At 39.4% G+C, this 19,289-nt stretch overlaps 2 protein-coding genes across 4 annotated transcripts in view; one reads left to right on the forward strand and one right to left on the reverse strand.

Moving 5' to 3' along the window:
* Positions 1-19,289, forward strand: part of NBEA (neurobeachin) — a gene marked incomplete at its 5' end in the record, with an annotated part of 627,381 nt that overhangs the window by 424,446 nt on the left and 183,646 nt on the right. For all 3 annotated transcript variants that reach the window (XM_082859302.1, XM_082859301.1, XM_082859303.1), the window contains one exon: positions 4,201-4,337. In XM_082859302.1, coding sequence (XP_082715428.1) covers positions 4,201-4,337 — 137 coding nt within the window. The remainder of the gene's footprint in view (positions 1-4,200; positions 4,338-19,289) is intronic.
* On the reverse strand, positions 6,919-8,109 carry MAB21L1 (mab-21 like 1). Its single transcript, XM_082859384.1, has one exon. The coding sequence runs from the start codon at positions 8,031-8,033 to the stop codon at positions 6,954-6,956; it is 1,080 nt and encodes a 359-aa protein (XP_082715510.1). The 5' UTR covers positions 8,034-8,109; the 3' UTR covers positions 6,919-6,953.

Below are 19,289 nucleotides of genomic sequence, written 5' to 3' on the forward strand. Positions count from 1 at the left end.
ATATATTCTTTGTCGTGCTTTATATTGAAACTTGTAAAGAATTTTAGCATCGTTTGAGAATTTAATCGCCATAATTGACTTTTAATAGCCAGAATGCTGTTGACCCCCCTTAAGAAATGATTAATTCCTGGATCTGAGGAAGAGAAAAGCAGCCCCTGACCTCAGGAAACAAATGGACCTGACCCTTACAAGGAGGCCTCGGTATCACTGGGAGCTGGCCTGGGGCTCACAGCTCCGCCATGGTGCTCTCCTGTTGGACATAAACAACCTCACAGAATACCAGCATCAGACAAGGCCACGTGATGATGTGAGGCAAAGAACAACTTTGTAATTTTGTCTAAGCACAGACAAAAACAGGGTCACTCTGCACAACGCCTAAACATTAACATCCCCCTTCCGTCATTATAGGAGTGACTGCTACTTCTTTGTCAATTACAGTTTTTAGCCTAGGTCTAGTCCTAGGTAAGAGTTATTAAGATCTCCAATCACAGAATTATTGCCACTCCCTGACAGAGCCCAACCCAGGGCAAAGCCCTGCCTTCCTGAACCCTTCCCCAAATCACTTAACAAAAGCCCTGATCCTACAATACAGTAAGTCCTTTCTGATACCCTCTTACTTAGTCATCTCATGGTTCCTTCCCATGTTTCCCTCACTGCAAGTGAGCAATCAGCCCAACTTTCTACACTACAGTTATGTTCCTGGTGGTCTTTGGCAGGAAGGTATTGACACATCCATAGCCCCAAAATTGTGAACACTGAACTGGTAGTTAAATAAAAATGTAAAAGAACTGTGTAAACTGTAAAGTTCTGTTTAAAAGTTGATGTATTAAGACTTATAGGCTTAGAATTATGTTTTCAGTAGAATCCTCCAAACCCACAAGTGGTTTTTAACATTCTAACTTTAAATTATATTTGATGAATAGTTCCCTTCCTAAATATAAAACATATGTATTTTCTACTCTAGGTTTACCCTCTCAACTGATTAAAGATCCCATGGCTCTAAAGAGAAGTTTATTCTTCTAAAGAATCTTTCCATTATGCTTGGGTGATCTTTGTTCTAGTTCAGGTTTTAAATTAGCATTTAAATTAATGGCAAGTAATATCCCTATCCTTTCAAAAATAGTAATGGATCAATATTTCTTAAACATTACAGTGCCAGTTCTAAAAGGTAAATAAAATTATTTTTCCTTTAGTTACCACTTCAGATGGTAGAATTTTAAACTATTGTATGCAGCAATACAAGGGGAGGAGGTTTTGTCCCATCCATTTGTTTCACTGTCTTTTAATATCTGTCACCTTCTGTGTGTGCTTGAGGACATTGATATAATTTATCCTTTTATTGCCATAGTATTGATTAGAATGAATATATCTATACTCAGTCCCCAACTCACTACACCAAACAGTTATGAGATTAAATTTGTACCTAGTTATCGTCTAGAACAGAATCTCCCAGCTCACCATCTCTCTGACATCTAGACATGCTGCCCTTTCTAAACTACTTTTATTTGGAAAGGGATCCAAGGTTTTCAAATAACAAAATCTTCCATATGGAAGATCTGCTGGTTTGTGATTGTGCCTTATGTAAACATTTTAATATCGGATCCAGAGACTCCCCCAAAGGGGATTAAAACATAATCCCTCTCTGTATTGCTGTAGTGGATTAACTCTGTTCTCTCTGCGGCTGGTTTGCTCCCTGAAGGCTACAACAAAAAGACCCAGCGCTCCTTAAACATGCTATGGAATTGGAAGTTGTAATTGGAGATTTCCAAAGGACAAGGGTAAAAATGACACACTATTAAGGCTGAATATTTCATGAGTGTCTTTCTTAAAGAGGGACCAGTTCGAAGCCCTTTAATAAACCCCCAGAAAATCTCAATTCAATAGAATGAGATTGGAGTAAAATCAAAAGGAAAACGGGGTCGCCTTTCAGAAACGCAAACAGGCAGCGAAAATGTGCCCCCCGTTAAAAGTTCATGGAATTGTGAACGTAAAATTCGTAATACTGTATATCTCGATAGATTAGTTTGTATGGTTTTGATAATGTGTATCATGATTTTTTAATTTTTTTCCAATTTGATTGGATATATTAAATTATATTTTAAGAGAACGCAGCAGTTCGCCATTTTTAATGTTTTTGACCACTCATCGTCTCCAAATGCCAGAAATCTCTGTTAAACCAGAAATCACTAGCTTTCTGTGTTTAGAATGACGACTTTTCTGAGGTTTTATCAAGGCCCAACGATGTGTAAGAAGACACTTTGTTTCCGATGTGAATCAGGTCACCTTCTTTCTCACCTCACTCCGATCAAGAGTACACCTCCTGGATTTCTCCTGAAGGGAAATATGAAAAGTGGCATCCAGAGGAGCGTCCCGGTGGCTTAAGGGTTAAGGGAGCGGTTCGAACCGGCCCGAGCGTTGGGGGCTTCGGAGGGGGCGCGGAGGCAGGAGGGGGCGCGGAGGCAGGAGGCGCCGCAGAGCGCGCGCACAGACCCTCCAATAAACACAAAGGAGGGCCTGGGGAATAGAAACCCAAATCCACTTGTAATCGTACAAGAGATTCGGGCATAATTACTTGAGCAACCTAGATTAAGATTGATGAGCCTTTAAAGTGGCGCTTTAGATCGACCGCTTCGCCCTTTGGAAAGAAAAACCTTATGGAGCCGAGGTGGACCCCGACTCCGCTCGGCTCAGGCGGAAGCTACCCGCCCGAGACCCAGGCCGGGAGTCCGCGCGCCCGGGGGCCGGGCCCCCCGGAGCGGGCTCGTCGGGGATAGAAAGCCGTAAAGTCAAAGCAGGGGCTTGGCGTTAGCCTGACCCGGGCAGGCGGTCACGGTCGGCGGTGCGGGCTGACACTGACACAGTTTGCTCCATAGCCACCCGTTTAAGCGCGACAGCAGCCGACCGATTCCTCTCTGGTCCTCCCGCGGCAGAAACGCCCGGCTTTGTGCAGGACGGTCGTGGATTCGGTGTGTGCTGCTCCCTGGAAGCGCGAACTCCGCTGCAGTCCCCGCGCCGCCGGGCTGGGCCTGCTCGCTGCGGCCGGGGCGGTGGCGGTGCGAGCCGGTCTCCCTGCGAGGAGCCACCGCCGGCGGGGGGGGGGGCGGGGGGGCCGGGCCTGGGCAACCGCAGGGGGCCTGCCTTTTCATTGCTTTCCTCCTGCTGTTACTGTGACTCATTTGTCTGCATTTGGGGGGGCGGGGGTGGAAGGGAATATGATGCACCCTTGTTACAGAAAAACAAATAACATTTTTTTGATTTCTAAGTCTTTATTTTAAGTCGAGGGTAGAGAAGAATGTCCCCCCTTCGGGGAACCTTAAAGGAGCAGTTAAGTAATGCCACTTTGAATTAATATTCTAATATGTGAAATTTGTAATTTTCGACTTTAACTCAGATGGAGGGAATTCGAAGTCAGCGCCTTAGTGGGCACACTTTCTAAAACATTTCTTTTACTGAAGCTTAGTCTCTCTCGTCCCACAAGTTGAGAAACAACACTTTTCAAATGCTTTTCTGAGAATCGTTTTGTTCAAGTGTCTTACAATTTCATCATTTTTGACCTATGCTCGGTGAGAAAAGTCACTGCTACAGTTTTCTTTCTTTTCTGCATAAAAATGTATTTCATGTCCGTGTTTGCGCGTATATCGGTGTGCGGTGCGCCTTAGGATGTCGATATTAATCTGCCTGCAAGATACAAACCCGTTAGCGGAGTGGAATTTACATATTAGACCCTATACCCCTTCACGTCCTCCCGCCCATCCTGGGGGGACGCTGCTGCCCAGGGGGACGGGGTTTTCACGGTGGCTGGTCTTTGGGGACGGCGCTGACTGCCCAGCGCGTATCTCGGAACGCCGTTGATGCTCAGTGGAGAATCGGGGCCTTAAGAGAGTCCGTTCTGCACTTTTAAGCTGGTTAAGGTCAGCGCCTCACTAACCATGTAGGATTTCTAAGCAGAGGTTGCAGACTTGCTTACTGAAAGTCACTTATTCAATATTCTGATCTCTTGAGATTTTATAGAATTATTTGTCTCTAGTCTCGTTATAAGGTAGTGTGTAAAAGCTAAGCAGACTTATCTCACGTGAAAGACATAATATAGACACTATTTTTTCAGTGCATATCTAAAACTAAAAACCTGTGGTACCCTTCTGGGAGGGAGCGGGAGAGGGGCGCAGAGGCGCAGCCTGACTCCCGAACCCTCTCTTTCAGGCCCAGTTGTTCTCAGCACTCCTGCCCAGCTCATTGCTCCTGTGGTGGTGGCCAAGGGGACTCTTTCCATCACCACGACAGAGATCTACTTCGAGGTGGATGAGGATGATCCTGCCTTCAAGAAGATCGACACGAAAGTGAGTTTGAGTGATTCCGTGTACAGCACTGGTGGCTTTGTGGCAGGAAGTGGTTTTCAATTTTGCTTGGTTTTGAATGACAGTGGGGGAGGGGAGCACATTCTCATCCTTATAGAAAATAAAATGAATGAAATAACACATGCTCTATTTTATGGGATTGAAGAATATATTAACTTTAAATCCTGTATACCAGAGCATGCACATTTTAACGGTCTCTCTATGAGTGCCTTTGTGTACACTTCGGCAGATTTGGTAGTGAAGCCAATTGCCCCCAGGTTCCTGGGGTACAGCATCTCAGGCTCTCTGGGAAGACTGGGAAAGGTCTCATGACATTTCTTACTAAGATCACTTTTAATTTCCAAAAGTGTACATTGCAGTATGAATAATAATTCATTAAAAGGTTGTAAGAAAACAACGGAGCACATTTAGCTCTAAATTCATCTCCGTTATTACATCCAGTTTTCATCTCCTGAAATAAGAATGGGTTTTATATGTGATTTTAAGGGGAAGAGAAATCAATTATCTGAGAAGCTTTCATTTAAAATCTATATACATAGTACACACTGGCGCTCAGATGTTTAAAATTTGTATTCTTCTGTGGGTGTAGTGCCAGACAATATATATTCAGATGATTTGAAATGCATAAATATTTGTTTATTATATCTTATTTTGTAAATTTTAAAACCTGAGTATTCAACAGCTCTATACCTCTACAGTTCTTCTGAAATCAATTTTATTGTTGTTTTAACTTTTATATTATCGTGCAATTTGTAAACTTTTTTCCTGAGGCTAAGAATTCAAGAACATAAGTGTCATGCTAGATAATCAAGCATCATTTTACAAAGATCTTCCTTTGAAGTATTTTTCAGGGGCAGTTGTTCTCAAATAGCGAAAGGCAAATGCTCCCGTAGATCCAGAACCTTATTATTTATATTTAATTTATATATAGAAGTAAAGCATTCTAAAACACTATTTGTAGAGTAGCAATTGAAAGTCTAAAATGTACCCCCACCTGAGTTAACTAACTACCCTAAGGCCCACAGGTGATTAGCCCCTCCCGCACTTGTTGACTCTTAAAATACTCTGAGGGATAATCACAGGACTTCTTTAACTTCTAGCTGCAGAAGAATGGCATTTTGAAAATGAGTTTGAATGTAGTGCATATGATTTTAAATAATTTAAAATTTGTCTTTATGCTTTTATCATTGGCTTGCCCTATGAAGTAATAAGTAATTTTGGATTTCTGATTCATTTATTCTGCCAGTGGAACCCTTACTGCATAAAATAAGGCTTGGCATAAAATGGGTCAGAAATTATCTTCATTTCATTAGCGTAGTTAGTTTTCATATACAAATATTAAAAGCTTTATTAGGATTTTGTTAAGTTCATTTCCTCTGAGTTGGTCTGATTTTTAACTCAGCAACCTTGACTGTCATGACATATTTCATCATTATATTATCAAAATTCTACAAAAATGTTAACCCAGAAGAGCAAGCTTTCAAAGGTAGATTTAAATTGCGTCTGTTGTAGAATGGACTAGTCTTACAAGTAAGTCAGAAACTGACAGTAGATCACTGTATTCTGTAGCTATACAAAAAGAGCTTTTCGCCAATATTTTAAGGTTTTATTTTTAATTATCTCATTAGCATATTTCTCAAAAGGTTTAAAATATTCAAGTGGGTTCAGTTTTCAAAGTGAAGCATTACATCTTTTGACAGGAAAACAATTTAAAGTGAGACACAACAACTTTTATTTTACTTCATTTATTAGCTTCTAATTAAATAAAAACCAGCAACAGAAATTAAAATCTAAATCACAAAAGTAATTATCCAGTGTATTTCAAGTGCATTTTTCAAATATATAATTCAGATATTCAAGCGTTATTATATAAGCTGAATTCAAATTTCTTTGAATATATTTAAATAACATTTCAAGTATATTTATGGAATGTTAGAAATAGAACAAGCAATATATTTGAAACAAAATGTAAACTTTTTAAAGTTCAGACACTTTCAAAGACAGATAAAAGTACCAGGAGGAAATCTACCTTTAAATTATATCTTTGTTAGTGGAAAATGTCTGGAAGTATCCAAAATGGCCATTTAACTTCTGTTCACCAAATCACAAAACACCAACATCCACACTTTCAAAGACAACGTGAGATCACAATATTTGTTACAAATTAAAATATACATTACACTTTCCTTCAGATGGCATATCCAAATCGTGTTTACTCACAGCCAGATGCACCTAAATCGCCAGGATTGCTATAATCCTTTGATGGTTAAGCAGTGTTCACTGTGGTCTTGCATTACAGCCAGGCTGTTTTCCGGGTGTTACTGTGTCCTTTTCAAGGGAGATACGAAATCCTTTGTAAAGAATTCTTCTAATACTTGTGAGTTTGGGGTGTTCTCCATCCGCTTTCCCTACTTCTTTTTCTCCCCTTGGAGGGGTGGGTGAGATGATGCCTAAACGTTGTGTTAGTACTCCTTTTTAAGGAAGAGATTGTTTGCACTGTCCAGTGGAATATTAGATAGGAATCGAACAGGAAGTTTACACTTAATGAGAACTTTAAGAATAGTATAATCACATTTCGGCTCTCGATTCAATTGTCCTCTAAAGTTTTTCCAAACTTTTCGGGTTGGTCAGGATCTCTCTTGCCAGTCGCCACGTTTGTTTGGCAGCGTTCTCGAGAGCCGAGTGAGGTTTGCCTTGAAACAGATCTAAGTTCGGTAGGAAGTAGTGAGGACACCGCCGGCACTGCAGGCAGGAGATAAGTTGCAGCAAAATCCCGTTAAGCCGGTCACCCAGGCAAGACTCGTCCCAGTCCGACTCCCGGGGATGCTTTTCACACTCATAGGAAACCAGAGTCTTCATGTGGTAATTGTTCAGGGGCTGGCCTGGCAGTTCAAGGTGACGGTCCCGTAAGGTTTTGAGGATGGAGAGGCATTTCTTCCTGCAGCCCCCCATCTGCAGTCTGTTCTCTGCCTCCGCGAACTGCAGCACCCAGGCGTCGCTCTCGGCCGAGCTCTGCTTGCCGGCCAGGGAGTGGCACTCCTTGGACAGGAGATTGAACCCTTCCGCCTTGACCTCCGCCACCCGGTTGGGTCCCGGCCAGGGGATGTGGGGAAGTGGCCAGTGGGCAGCACTCCGGGGCCAGATCCCGGTGCATTTAAAAGCCGGGGTGATCTGCACCACGTACCTATCTCGGATTCTCAGTTTCACTTCGCTGGTGTCTGCCACCATCTTTACCACATCCCTGTAGCTACATTTGTCTACCGCTTGAGCCACCAGCGTCTGAAACCTGGACCGGATTTTGCGCGCCGAGAGGTAGCCGGAGGCGGTAATGAATTCCACCCAGAGGGACATGCTTCTCTTGCGCCCGTCGCTCAACTTCAACACCGCGCAGCCGGGCAGCGAGCCGTCGTCCACAAAGTTGAACACCCCCATTTGGTTAAGGTAAAGCACCACTTCAAATTCGGTGGGGGAGATGACCTCGAGGCCCTCGTAGCGATTGTCCATCTCGTTGAGAGAGCTGATGAACCGGGGCTCCTGCACTTCCACCTCCTTCAGGACGTCGGAAACTACTTTGCAGACTTCCCGGATAGTTTTGGCAATGGCAGCTTTCCTGGCTTGGCATTTTTCGTTGTAGTATTTATTCAGATGGTAGACCAGCTTGGCCTGGGCCGCGATCATGTTGGGGCAGAGATCCGGATTGTACACCGGAGTCTCGCAATAAGCTGTGGGATCCAATGCGGCTGCTAGAGCTGGAGCCAACTTCGGTGGAGAAACGGGCCGCCGCGCTCAGAAATGTATCAGAAACGTCTTTCCGAAGTGCTGCAGCGGTGGATTCCTAGCGCCGCTTTCCCCTTCCTTTTATCTTTGAGCCCAGCCGGTCTTAAAGTGAAAGGTTGTTCTCCCCCCTCTCTGTCTCTCTTCCTCTTTTAAAGAATCCTTGTGTGAGAGAAACACATGGAGAGATCACCTTCTCAGTCATAAAAACAAAAGTTGCGCTGAGACCCAGCAAGGCTCTTCCAGTAGTCAAAATAATCAACCCTTTCTGTATTTATTTACGCTTTCCCGTAATCATGGTGTGTGCAGGACTGTTAGTCAGATGGAGGAAAAGTGTGCTGAGTGTGTGTCGGGGGTGAGTGTGCGTGTGTATATGTCAGAAGAAGCTGCGGTTGGTTTGTCTAAGAGCCCAGATGCACTCGTGTGGAAATTATAAAGGCAGGGCCAGGCAGGCTGGCGGCCAATCGCCACTGGGCTCGTCACCACAGCCTCTGTCAGCTCCAGCCTGGCTAATTAATCCCCCCTCGTGGATAGAGGCACACAAACTAAAGGTGGGAGGCTGCTGCCGGGCAGAAAACCACCCAAGCCACCTAGACAGTTTTGGAGATCAAGAGGAATCTCTCAGCTTTGGTATTAATTGAAGCATATTGACGTTTTGAAAAGACTTGGCAAAGTGGTTCTCTTCTGTGCTTGAAAACCCTGCTTGTCTTTTTACTGAGGAAATGCAAATACAGGTGTACTAATGGTCATCCATCAATTGGTGAACTAGATGGGGTTTTCTAAAACAAAAGTCACTAACTTTCATTTAGAGGACGATCATTAATGCCTGTTAATCCTCGAGGTCTTTTTGAATGCAGGGTGGAAGTTTGCTCTTTCATGTATATGCAAGTTGGCTTTAGATGGACTAATACCTGTATAATTTTCTGGATGTTCTATGTTAGAATGATTTTTTTTTTAGATGTTATGCGGTGTTTTACCTATGTTTTCTCTCATTTGCAGTTGTTGAAAGGAATCTGAAAATTATTGCTGTTAGATATTGTCTACCTCAGTTTAAGTTAGGATGTTTCAAAAACGTTTAGTACACCCCTCCCCCCATCTGCAGTGCTCTTTGTACTTTGCCCAACATTATAACCAGGACACTAAGTTTTGTACGCATTGGCAGAAATATTTGTGCAGTAAACTATCTCTGTGATTCAGAGGTTATTTTAATGTGAGTTCCTAATGAGCTGTATTTTAATACGTGAAAATTCAGGAGAGATCATCTAACCTACTGGCAGATACCTAACCTGAAAATTTGTAGGTTTGGGGTTTCTGTCTTGTTTACAGATGCATAATTAAGGGTATATCTCCTCTCCTAAGGGTCCTTAGTGGTCACCTGACAGTAGACTTCTGATTTTATACTATTTCATGTGACTTGATTAAGGGAAATGGTTAAGATTTTTAAAGAAAATTAATTTGCAGTCATCGGGGTTTTAAATTTAAGTATCATTTTTGAAAACTTTGAGAGAAATCAACATTTCTAAATTTGGGAACCTTGAAAAAGGAGGGGGAAATGGATTTATGTAGAACATTTTTTTTTTTCCTGGTGGTACCAACTGTGTCCTTAATGTACAGGAAATGGAAGAAATAGTACTTAGGGGTTCTGTAGTTGTTTTTAAACCTAGGCAGATTTTTAATTCCCTACCTTTAATTTAGATGCCATCTCTTTCAAATTAAGAATATTTCCAGCAAAATCCTATAATTCCTGGAACAGGTTTGTAGGCACTTCCTTTCAGAGCCACTTGTAACAAGGTTTTGTTCAGGGCTCCCTCTTTTTACTCAAGCTTTTGATTTTTTTTTTTTTTCTTCTTTGCACAGGTACAGCATCATACTTTCTTGTTATCCAAGAGTGGGAGATTTCGATTTAGCTTAAAATAGTACATTAGATTCAGGGCTCACGGCATCCACCTACTCTGTTCCCCAAGAGCCTTTCATTCCCTTAGGAGCAGGGATTGGGCGCACCCGCCAGCCCCTCCCCACTTTGCCAGCGATGCGGGTGAACGCGTTGCTACCTTTTGGCAGTTGGAAGAGGAGGAAGAGGAGGCAAATCAGAGCCGGAGAACCTGCGGCCAAGAAGGCGAAGATGTGCCCTGGTCTCTGGGGAAAAGCCACCTCTGTCCTCACACAGTGCAGGTCCTGCGTGCTTCCCGCTGGTCCCCTCTCTCCCGCTGCTCTACACTCCCGGCCCATCCTTCCTTCTTCTCTCTGCTCCATGTCCCATAGGCAGGCTTTGGTGTGTGTGCGTGCGTATGGGTTATTTTAAAACCCTACTTAATGTCCCAGGTTTCTCCATGTCCGCTCCAGGCCAGGTTCTCTGCCCTCGCGCCCCCCTGCCCGGCCGCCGCCCGGGCCCACGTGTGGTCGCGGCCGAGCCCGCGCTTTCTGGTCGCCGGCCGCGGGCCCCTGCGCCCCGCGCGCTCTTCCTTGGGTTCAGGTCAGAGTGGCTCGGTAGAGACCTGGGCCCCTCGATTTCTTGGGCCACCTGCAGGTGCCCCCGATTGTCGAGGAAGGGAGGCAGCCTGGGACGCAGAGGCCCCAGGGCCGTTCAGGGGACCGTGGCGCGGCCGTCCGGGTGGGTCTAACTGGAAGGACGCGAGGGGCGCCGGGCAGCCGCGCTGGAGCCAGGCGCGCAGGTGGCGCATCTTCGAGGCTCACTGTGCGGCTTAATTGGGTTAAAGCAAAGCTAAACGCCAGAGCACTTCGTGCAAACTAATTGGTGTAACCAGGGCCTTTTCACTAACGATTTGCACTTTGAAGAAGAAAATGGATGGTGAGAAAAGGACTAAGAAACTCGTTAGTCCTAGAGTGTTCCCGGGAAGTGAAGTCATTCGGTTTCAAGGACGCTGGGACTGTGTTTTGTGAGCTGATTCCTTCAGCACCCTTTACGCAGGGAGCTGACAGTGATTTACATAACATAGGATTCAGGCACCCGTCCTTATCACTGTGGGTGAACTGGGCGCCCTAGAATAATATTTCAGCGCAAGTAGCGCTTGTTGCTGCAACACAGTGATTTTCTATTACACTGAACACGTGAAACGAATTGCCTTCTGTAGCTGATCCTTTCAGCGATGTCAGGCACCTCTCATTGTTGAAGGGAAAATTAAACTATTCTGAGTGTGCTTTCTATCCCGTAATTTTTTGTTGTTGTTGTTGAAATGACCTACGGAGAATATACAGTACATTTTTGTGTAGTTCTGCTGATTTTCATCTAGGCTTTGGAGATAGACTTGTTTTGTGGGAGCAACTTATTTAACTATTTTATAGTAATTTTTAAAAAATATCATTTGGCTTATTGAACTAGTTATTTTATATGATTGTGTAATACATGGAGATAGCTTAAAATCGCTTTATTTACTTCTGTGAAGAGTTCATAAAACAACTCTAATGACACCAGTCTTAATTATATTATTTTTTTTTTACTATAAATATAATCATAGTGGTTAGTACTAGAATGAAAGCTTGCGTGTGTCCCATGCTTTAGGATATAAATGCTTAATTGTTTTCATTGGTATGCTGTTCAGACATCTCTGACATGAGCTAATAATAGAATGATAATTGAAGAAAACTGACCTAATTGAAGGAAAAAACCCCAAGAATCTCAGGATTTAATGACAGTATGAGATGCTTACATTTGAATGGTATTTGGGATTGTAAGGTCTAACCGACCTGACTTTTCCATTCCATTTACTTAGTTTATTAGGAAGCCTCAATATATTTTTTAATACATCTTTACTGGAGTATAACTGCTTCACAATACTGCCCTAGCCTCTATCACACAACAAAGTGAATCAGTCATATGCATACATACATCCCCATATCATACATCCCCACATCCCCTCCCTCGTGAGGTTCCCTCCCACACTCCCTATCCCCCCCCTCTAGGTGGTCACAAAGCACCGAGCTGATCTCCCTGTGCTATGCGGCTGCTTCCCACTAGCTATCTATTTTACATTTGGTAGCTTATGTATGTCAAGGCTACTCTCTCACTTCGTCCCAGCTTCCCCTTCCCCCCAACCCTTGTCCTCAAGTCCATTCTCTATATCTGCGTCTTTATTCCTGCCCTGCCACTAGGTTCATCAGTACCATTATTATTTATTTTTAGATTCCATATATATGCGTTAGCATACGGTATTTATTTTTCTCTTTCTGACTTCACTCTGTATGGCAGACTCTAGGTCCATGCACCTCACTACAAATAACTCAATTTTGTTTCTTTTTATGGCTGAGTAATATTCCATTGTATGTATGTGCCACATCTTCTTTATCCATTCATCCGTCAATGGGCATTTAGGTTGCTTCCATGTCCTGGCAATTGTAAATAGTGCTGCAATGAAAATTGTGGTACATGTCTCTTTTTGAATTATGGTTTCCTCAGGGTATATGCCCATTAGTGGGATTGGGCAGCCTTGATTTAAAATGTGCAATTATGAAAAAAATTGGAGAAAGTCACAGGCATACCATTATCATAAATTTTAGGAGTATTAATGCATATAAAATGATTAACTATTGTGATCCTTAACACTTTCAAGCATTCAAAATAACAATGGCAAAATAATTTTTCCTGAAGTGCTAATTGCTAGGTAACTTATCCCTCCCTTCTGTAAACCTACATAATTTATATGAGACACAGAAAGTAATGTGCAAATAGGCACCTCATTAGGTTAAAGAAAAACTCTATTATGTTGAGAAATGTAGGAATGCAAGGTTTCTGTGTTTTAAAAAAACTAATTTAAATGTGAATTGCCTGTTCATGAATTTAAGCAATTGTGACCTTTCATCTGGAAAAATGTATCTGTTAGTTAGAGGATATGTATGCACACACATGTTAAATGCTCACATAGATATTGTTTTATGTTTTTTCATTATCTGCTGGCTGCTATTCTATTCACAGGTATTCATGAATTTAAAGTTTTATTTTTTTAATATGTGCTTATTACACTGGGGAGATAAAAAGAATATGAAGTTGAGTTTATTAAATTATTTATCCCTACTGCTGGAGTGGCTTTGAAGGCTCATTGTACGCATCTGATTTCTGCCCCCGTCTTCTTTTTTTTAAATGCACCCGGGCTATTTCATCTGTTTCATTCTGCCAGACACAATATATTTCTTCTTTTACACTAGAGAAATTAAAGACAGATATTTGTGCAGGGTTTTCTTTATGTGTCACATTAAATAAAGTAAAATAGAGGGAGTTTTTCTGGTAATCTAACTTGATGGCATCTATACCTTTCTTCCTGTTGTGACTCCTTGTATAAGACCGCCTAAAACAAAATAGCTTGAAAGCTTCCAAAGTTTCAATGAGTTCTTAAAATAATTATTTCATATTTTAATATCAGGTTTATGACAAAGTAGAGCAGAGAATTGAGGTCACTGTTTACACAATTTAAACCCTATTTTATTTCTTTAACCAGAGCATCCTGATAATTGTGGTTAAGTTTTTAAAATTATTTTCTTAATTCTTCACTTGAATGTTCAAGACTGTTGCCTCAGTTTTCCTCATCCCCCTAGTACATGATAATATAGTCACGTTGGTAGTAAGGAGTTTTTTTTTTTTTTTTTCCTACAGTGTTGCTTAGTAAATTTGTTATTGGTATTAATAAATGTTGAAAAGAAAGTAACTTTGAGATTAAAAATGGAAATTGGAAGGGTACTTTGCAAGAATTATCACCACTGCTAGATTTGCAGATTTGAGGTGATTCTGGATAACTCTGGCCAAAACCTTTCTTTTGGTAGAAAAAGAAATTTAAAGCCTGGGTTATTTAGATAATTGTCTCTCTTTCCTCACTTCATTTGAATGTATACACAGCGGTGCAGGATATTTTAAGTTGCATCTGTAAACTAACAAATTTGAGGGGCAAGGTTGTCAACCGAAAGATTTTCTTATTCTTCACAATCATTCGTGATCTCTAACCCTTTCCAAACATTTAAGGATATTGGGATCAATCAATCATTTGTTGAGTATTATGGCAGAAGTATTGATTCCAGTATTCCAATTCCCCGCTGACCCTTTAGAAAGTCACTGTTATCTTTATAATCTGTAAAATTTAAATTCATTTTACTAGATTTCAGCTTATGTTTTTAATTTGGATATTATAGACATATTGTGACAGGATAAATGGGCTCATGTGATTCTTTTCTATATGAATATATGAAAACTAGGTATTCCTTAACCCATTACTAACATGGATTTATAGACTTTTGCGTATATGACTACATCTTTAGTACTCTTAGTACGGTACAGTTTTATTGCACTTAGAGAAAACAATGGAATCAGATGTGATTAGTGTCTGTTAATCTGTACGTCTGTAGTGGGTCATCCAGGACTGCATAGCTCTCATTACTATCCCAGACTGTGTGTGATTAAGCCACTGAAAATGTTCCACGTAACCTTGAGACTAGAGTACAGAATGTAGATAATCAGCTTCCAGTGACTACATGTCTAAAGTAACATTTCCTATTCCTAATTTACAGTTTCAGAGCTTATTTTTTAATGAGCAAAGCAATTCCTCTAAGCTAGGATTTATTTTTTTAATGATCAGTAACTGGAGTAAGTAATAATTTAAAAGGATAATTACGCTAATAATAACCTATTACCTTTATCACATATATTATATGCAATAAAATAAATACTTTATAGAAAAAGATGGAAATCTGTTTATAAATAGGAATTTCCTTTATAACTTCACATATAGTTACAGATTATAAACATTTTCTGAGAATAGATCACCTAAATAATATTTAATTTCCACTTATGTATGATTATTTTCACGATTCTAATAATACATTTCAGTGTACCTATGTGTACTATTTCTTGAAAGCGCAATTTTCCCATATGATTTGTCAAAAATGTCAAGTCAAAAGTACTAATAAGTTAATACTTTTTAATCTAGATATGTTTGTTTATTTTATCTTAACATCTAGATCAAATTAAAAGCATGAAGAGCGTAAAGAGTTTGTAAGACATAGTGTCTCTGAAAAAAACTTGTGAACTCAGTGGAAAAAAAAGGTATAGATTTATTATTTTATTTTTATGTGAAATCTATTTATTATTAAAGTCAGGTTCATTATGTATGTTTTGCATACACTACTGATCTAGTCTATGATTTTTCAATGTGAATGTTCCAGTCTATGAATTCTGACAAATGTGTACAGTCATGTAACATCTGGGACATAGAACACTTCCATGGGCACAAAAACAGTTTCCTCATGCCCCTATTTTATTTTTTAATTTGTAGATGTTATGATTCATTTATAAGTGGGTGTTTTAGTTTTATATCCAAAAAACTTCAGACTATAAGCACCTTTAGTTATTCCCCTAGAACTTACTATTTTATCATCCTTCTAATTTAAGACCAGTTTTAATCAGAGAGCACCAAAGTAGAGGCAAAATGTAAAATGCTACTTCAGATGTACAAGCAATAGGTTCACAGTTTTTATTTTACATGAAAGTTGTTTCATTTCAATATGTGACATTAAATGCTTGGTAAAGGATTCATTTTCAAAGGAACTGGTAATATTTGTTATGCTTTCATGAATAAATGTATTAGATTTAGGAATATAGTTTACAGTTTGCACATCAAAATACGTATTAAGAAACGGGGGTTCCTCATGTAAGTTAGCAATATTTGTAATGTTACTAGCTTTATGTCATTAGAGAAATAAATCTCCTCTCAGTATTTAAGTTACATTTTACTTTACATTTTCAGTAAATTAATCCTCCCTTTGAATGGTGGGGGTGGGGGGGACAAGGCCAAGGAGTTTATTAGAGCTAATATTAATTAATATATACACATTCTTGGAACATATGCTTCGAATCCTAATTTTGTATAAATATACATTGTCATTTAAATTTAGATGGTTATAAATACTACAAACGAAGAATTCTTAAATTGTAGTAGTGCAAACATATTCATTGATAATGAAGCCCTTTCAAGTATTTTGCCTTTTTACAACTTGGAATAGTACAACTAGTCTTCTCTTTTCTTCCTCCAAGATATAAAAATACAAAATTATTTAAATGCTTTCTGTTATATATTTTTATTTGGCAATTATAATAGGAATTTTAATGTTATGCATGCTTACAGGCCTATTAAGAGAAGTTATTGTTTTCTTAATAATCTTAAACCATTTTTAGGAAGTACACTCTTTTTATGGTTTGCAAAATAGCCTGTGCATGCAGGCTGTATGTACACACACACACACACACACACAGACACACAGTGTTTCAGATAGTAAAAGATTGAATTGGCCTCTCTACATTTTTTACGTTAACCTGTTAAAAGGAAACATCCACTAAATACAGGATTCTTGTCGCCACCAGGATTTAATATCACATCTGCCAGATTGTTCTGTAATAACCCTTACAGTTTTCAATAATACCTTAAGAGATTGCAGCTAAATGGATTTTTAAAGTAGTAATAACTGGAAGTTCCAACAGTATTTATCCAGTCATATATACTATGGCAGTTTTGAATGTCATGAGCTTTTAATTGCAAAATTGAGAAGTTTAAACATTACTTGTCATTCTGTCCATATAAGTAAAAATATATTGCTCAGTCACTCACATACATCATATGCATGTGTATACATAAAAACGCCTTCACTTACTTAAAACTGTTTTCACTTTTTTTGCAACAGGCCAAGGTTAAATTTTTTTGCAATGTGAACCTGCATTTGATAAGCAAATTGCATAACTCACTGGGGGGGGGGGGAGTGTGGGGTTTTTTGGTTTGGGTTTTTTGTTGTTGTTGTTGTTGTTTTTTCCCCTTTTACTAGCAAATTCAGTTCTTCATTTGTTTTGCCCTCCACGCTGCATTAGCACACATTTCCCCTGTGTGCATCTGCCAGTGTACAATTTAGCCACGGGCATCTGTAGACCTTGTGGTGATCAGTATTGCAGGCAAAAGCCATATGTGTTTAAATAAAAAAAAAAAAATCTCTTTATTTCATTTGCTGTTTTAACTGGATGGATAACTTTTGTGCCTCAAGACAGAAGAAGAAAAAATACAGAAATAATTAATTGCCTCTATTCTTGAGGCAGTTTCCTTTCCCCCTCCAATATGGAATGCTTGTCAGCTTTCCTGATAAATGACTGCATGTATTTGCATAGATTTTACATTAACACAAAAATTAGTTTTATTTGTGGAAAACTAGTTTACATAATAATATAAAACCTAGTGTTATTGATTATGTTTCCAAGCATTGATGATTTTCTAAAGGGATTGTAGTCTTATTTTTCAAAGATCTGATCAACCTATTTCTTAATTTAAACTTTCTTTTGCTTTATATAGTTTTGCACTATACGTAAAAATGTTAAAATTTGAAAAATTATTTTCTAGATATATTAACCACCGCTGTTTCAGATCCATGGTGGGTAGCACTCATTTGGTAAAAAGATTCTGATTTTAAACTTTTGCCGAGGAGTATTTTTAAATACACATTATCAACTACATACACCTCCAACAGTTGGCAGATTGCATCTGTGCCAATGATTTTAATTTTCATATTCATGTTATCAAAAGGATGTGTGTCCTTGAGTTCACTCCTGAGACATTATGCATTGTTTACAACCAAATTTAAAATATATCTGAGAACTATCCTTTCTATCTTCAATCTGTTTCCTTAAATGTACTTAATCAATTGATCACCCTAATGCAGCCTTGAAAAAAAAAAAAACAAAACACTCTGCTGGAGCTATTTGGGTGCTGAAAACAATTCTCCTTCTCTGAGTGGTAGGCAGTAGATATTTATTCATACTGTAATCTGGCATCTTGTTGTCTAGAGGCAACCTGCTAATTATGTGCTATCATTGTATTATCCATGTTATGGAAAATCCAAATATGTTCACTGTTGTTAGTTAGATCACAAAGCTTTTCATAAAATATGCTTGATCCTCAAGAAACCTACTACACTTAATGGCAACCTAAACCAAGAGTGTCTCTGCTACTCCTTGATTCTGGGACACCCTGGGTGCCAGCTGTCACAGCTCAGCTAATGATGACAAATGCCCCTCTCTATGCAGATTGCGGAGCTTGCAGGCTGCCGTGAAAGGCAACCAGATTACCTTTCTTCAGATAGTAACTTAACCTTTTAAACTCATGTCAGAATAAAATCATCAGCTGTGATCGTTTCAATATCTGTGTCTTTAAAAACAAAAAACCAGAACAATATCAAATTACACTGACTTTTTAAAAAAATGGTTCCAATTTTTGTAATTTATATTGCTTTACCATTGAATGCTATAATCTTCTTAAATCAGAAAGTCTAGGAAAGATATACTTCACAACCACACTAGAGTGTGTATTTGAACGCTGAATATAACTCAAGAAGTGTGAATTATTGAGAAAATTATCCAGATTGTTTGGGCGAGAAAATAGGCTGGTGAAATTTTGAGGGAATTTTTTTTTTTTTTCCCTTCTCTTCAGCTGCGCCGTAAAGCCTCTGTTCTCCTGCTATGTGTATAGGCCCAGCCTGTTCCAAATAAATGGTAAATTATTTCTTTAAAATTCTATGGATTATTCCAAAATGATTTAGGGGGTGGTTGTTTACTGATGATAGTTTTCTCTATTTTCAAACTTGAGCTTTTGTTTTAAGTTGTTAATTTGTGCTGTAGAAATTTATTATATTATGATCCATATACTATACATTATCATATACTACACAGATTATTTAAAACATTAATGAACGCTGTTAGCCATAATGTAATACAGGGAGATAAGTTGCCTTAATTATTAAATGAGGTAATACTTTACAATTACAACATTCTTTTTGATTTACAAAAGACTTTTATATGCATTTATTCATTTGATACTTAAAATTCTGTGAGTTGAGAGATGGGTGATAAGGAATGGGGACCAGTACTTAATGAGCATTTAATTTCCTTCAGTCCTCACAAGCAGTATTAGTTCACATTTACAAATAAAGAGACTGACGTTTAGAAAGGTTAAATGTCTTACCAAGGGTCACAAAAGTAATTGCAAAACTAGGTCTGTCTGACTGTGACTCCTGTTGGCACTATCGTATCTAGACTGTATATTGCAGAGCTGTATGTTTATGTGTAAGTATGTATGCATGAGTGCACACATGCGTGTCTTGTCTACACCCAGAAATAATTTTAGCAAC

The sequence above is a fragment of the Leucopleurus acutus genome, assembly GCF_964270905.1.
Source record: "Leucopleurus acutus genome assembly, chromosome: 18".
Lineage (NCBI taxonomy): Eukaryota > Metazoa > Chordata > Mammalia > Artiodactyla > Delphinidae > Leucopleurus > Leucopleurus acutus.

Bases quoted from the DNA above. Each gene is read 5' to 3' on its own strand.
- MAB21L1 (XM_082859384.1), bottom strand. From the start codon at position 8,033: ATGATCGCGGCCCAGGCCAAGCTGGTCTACCATCTGAATAAATACTAC.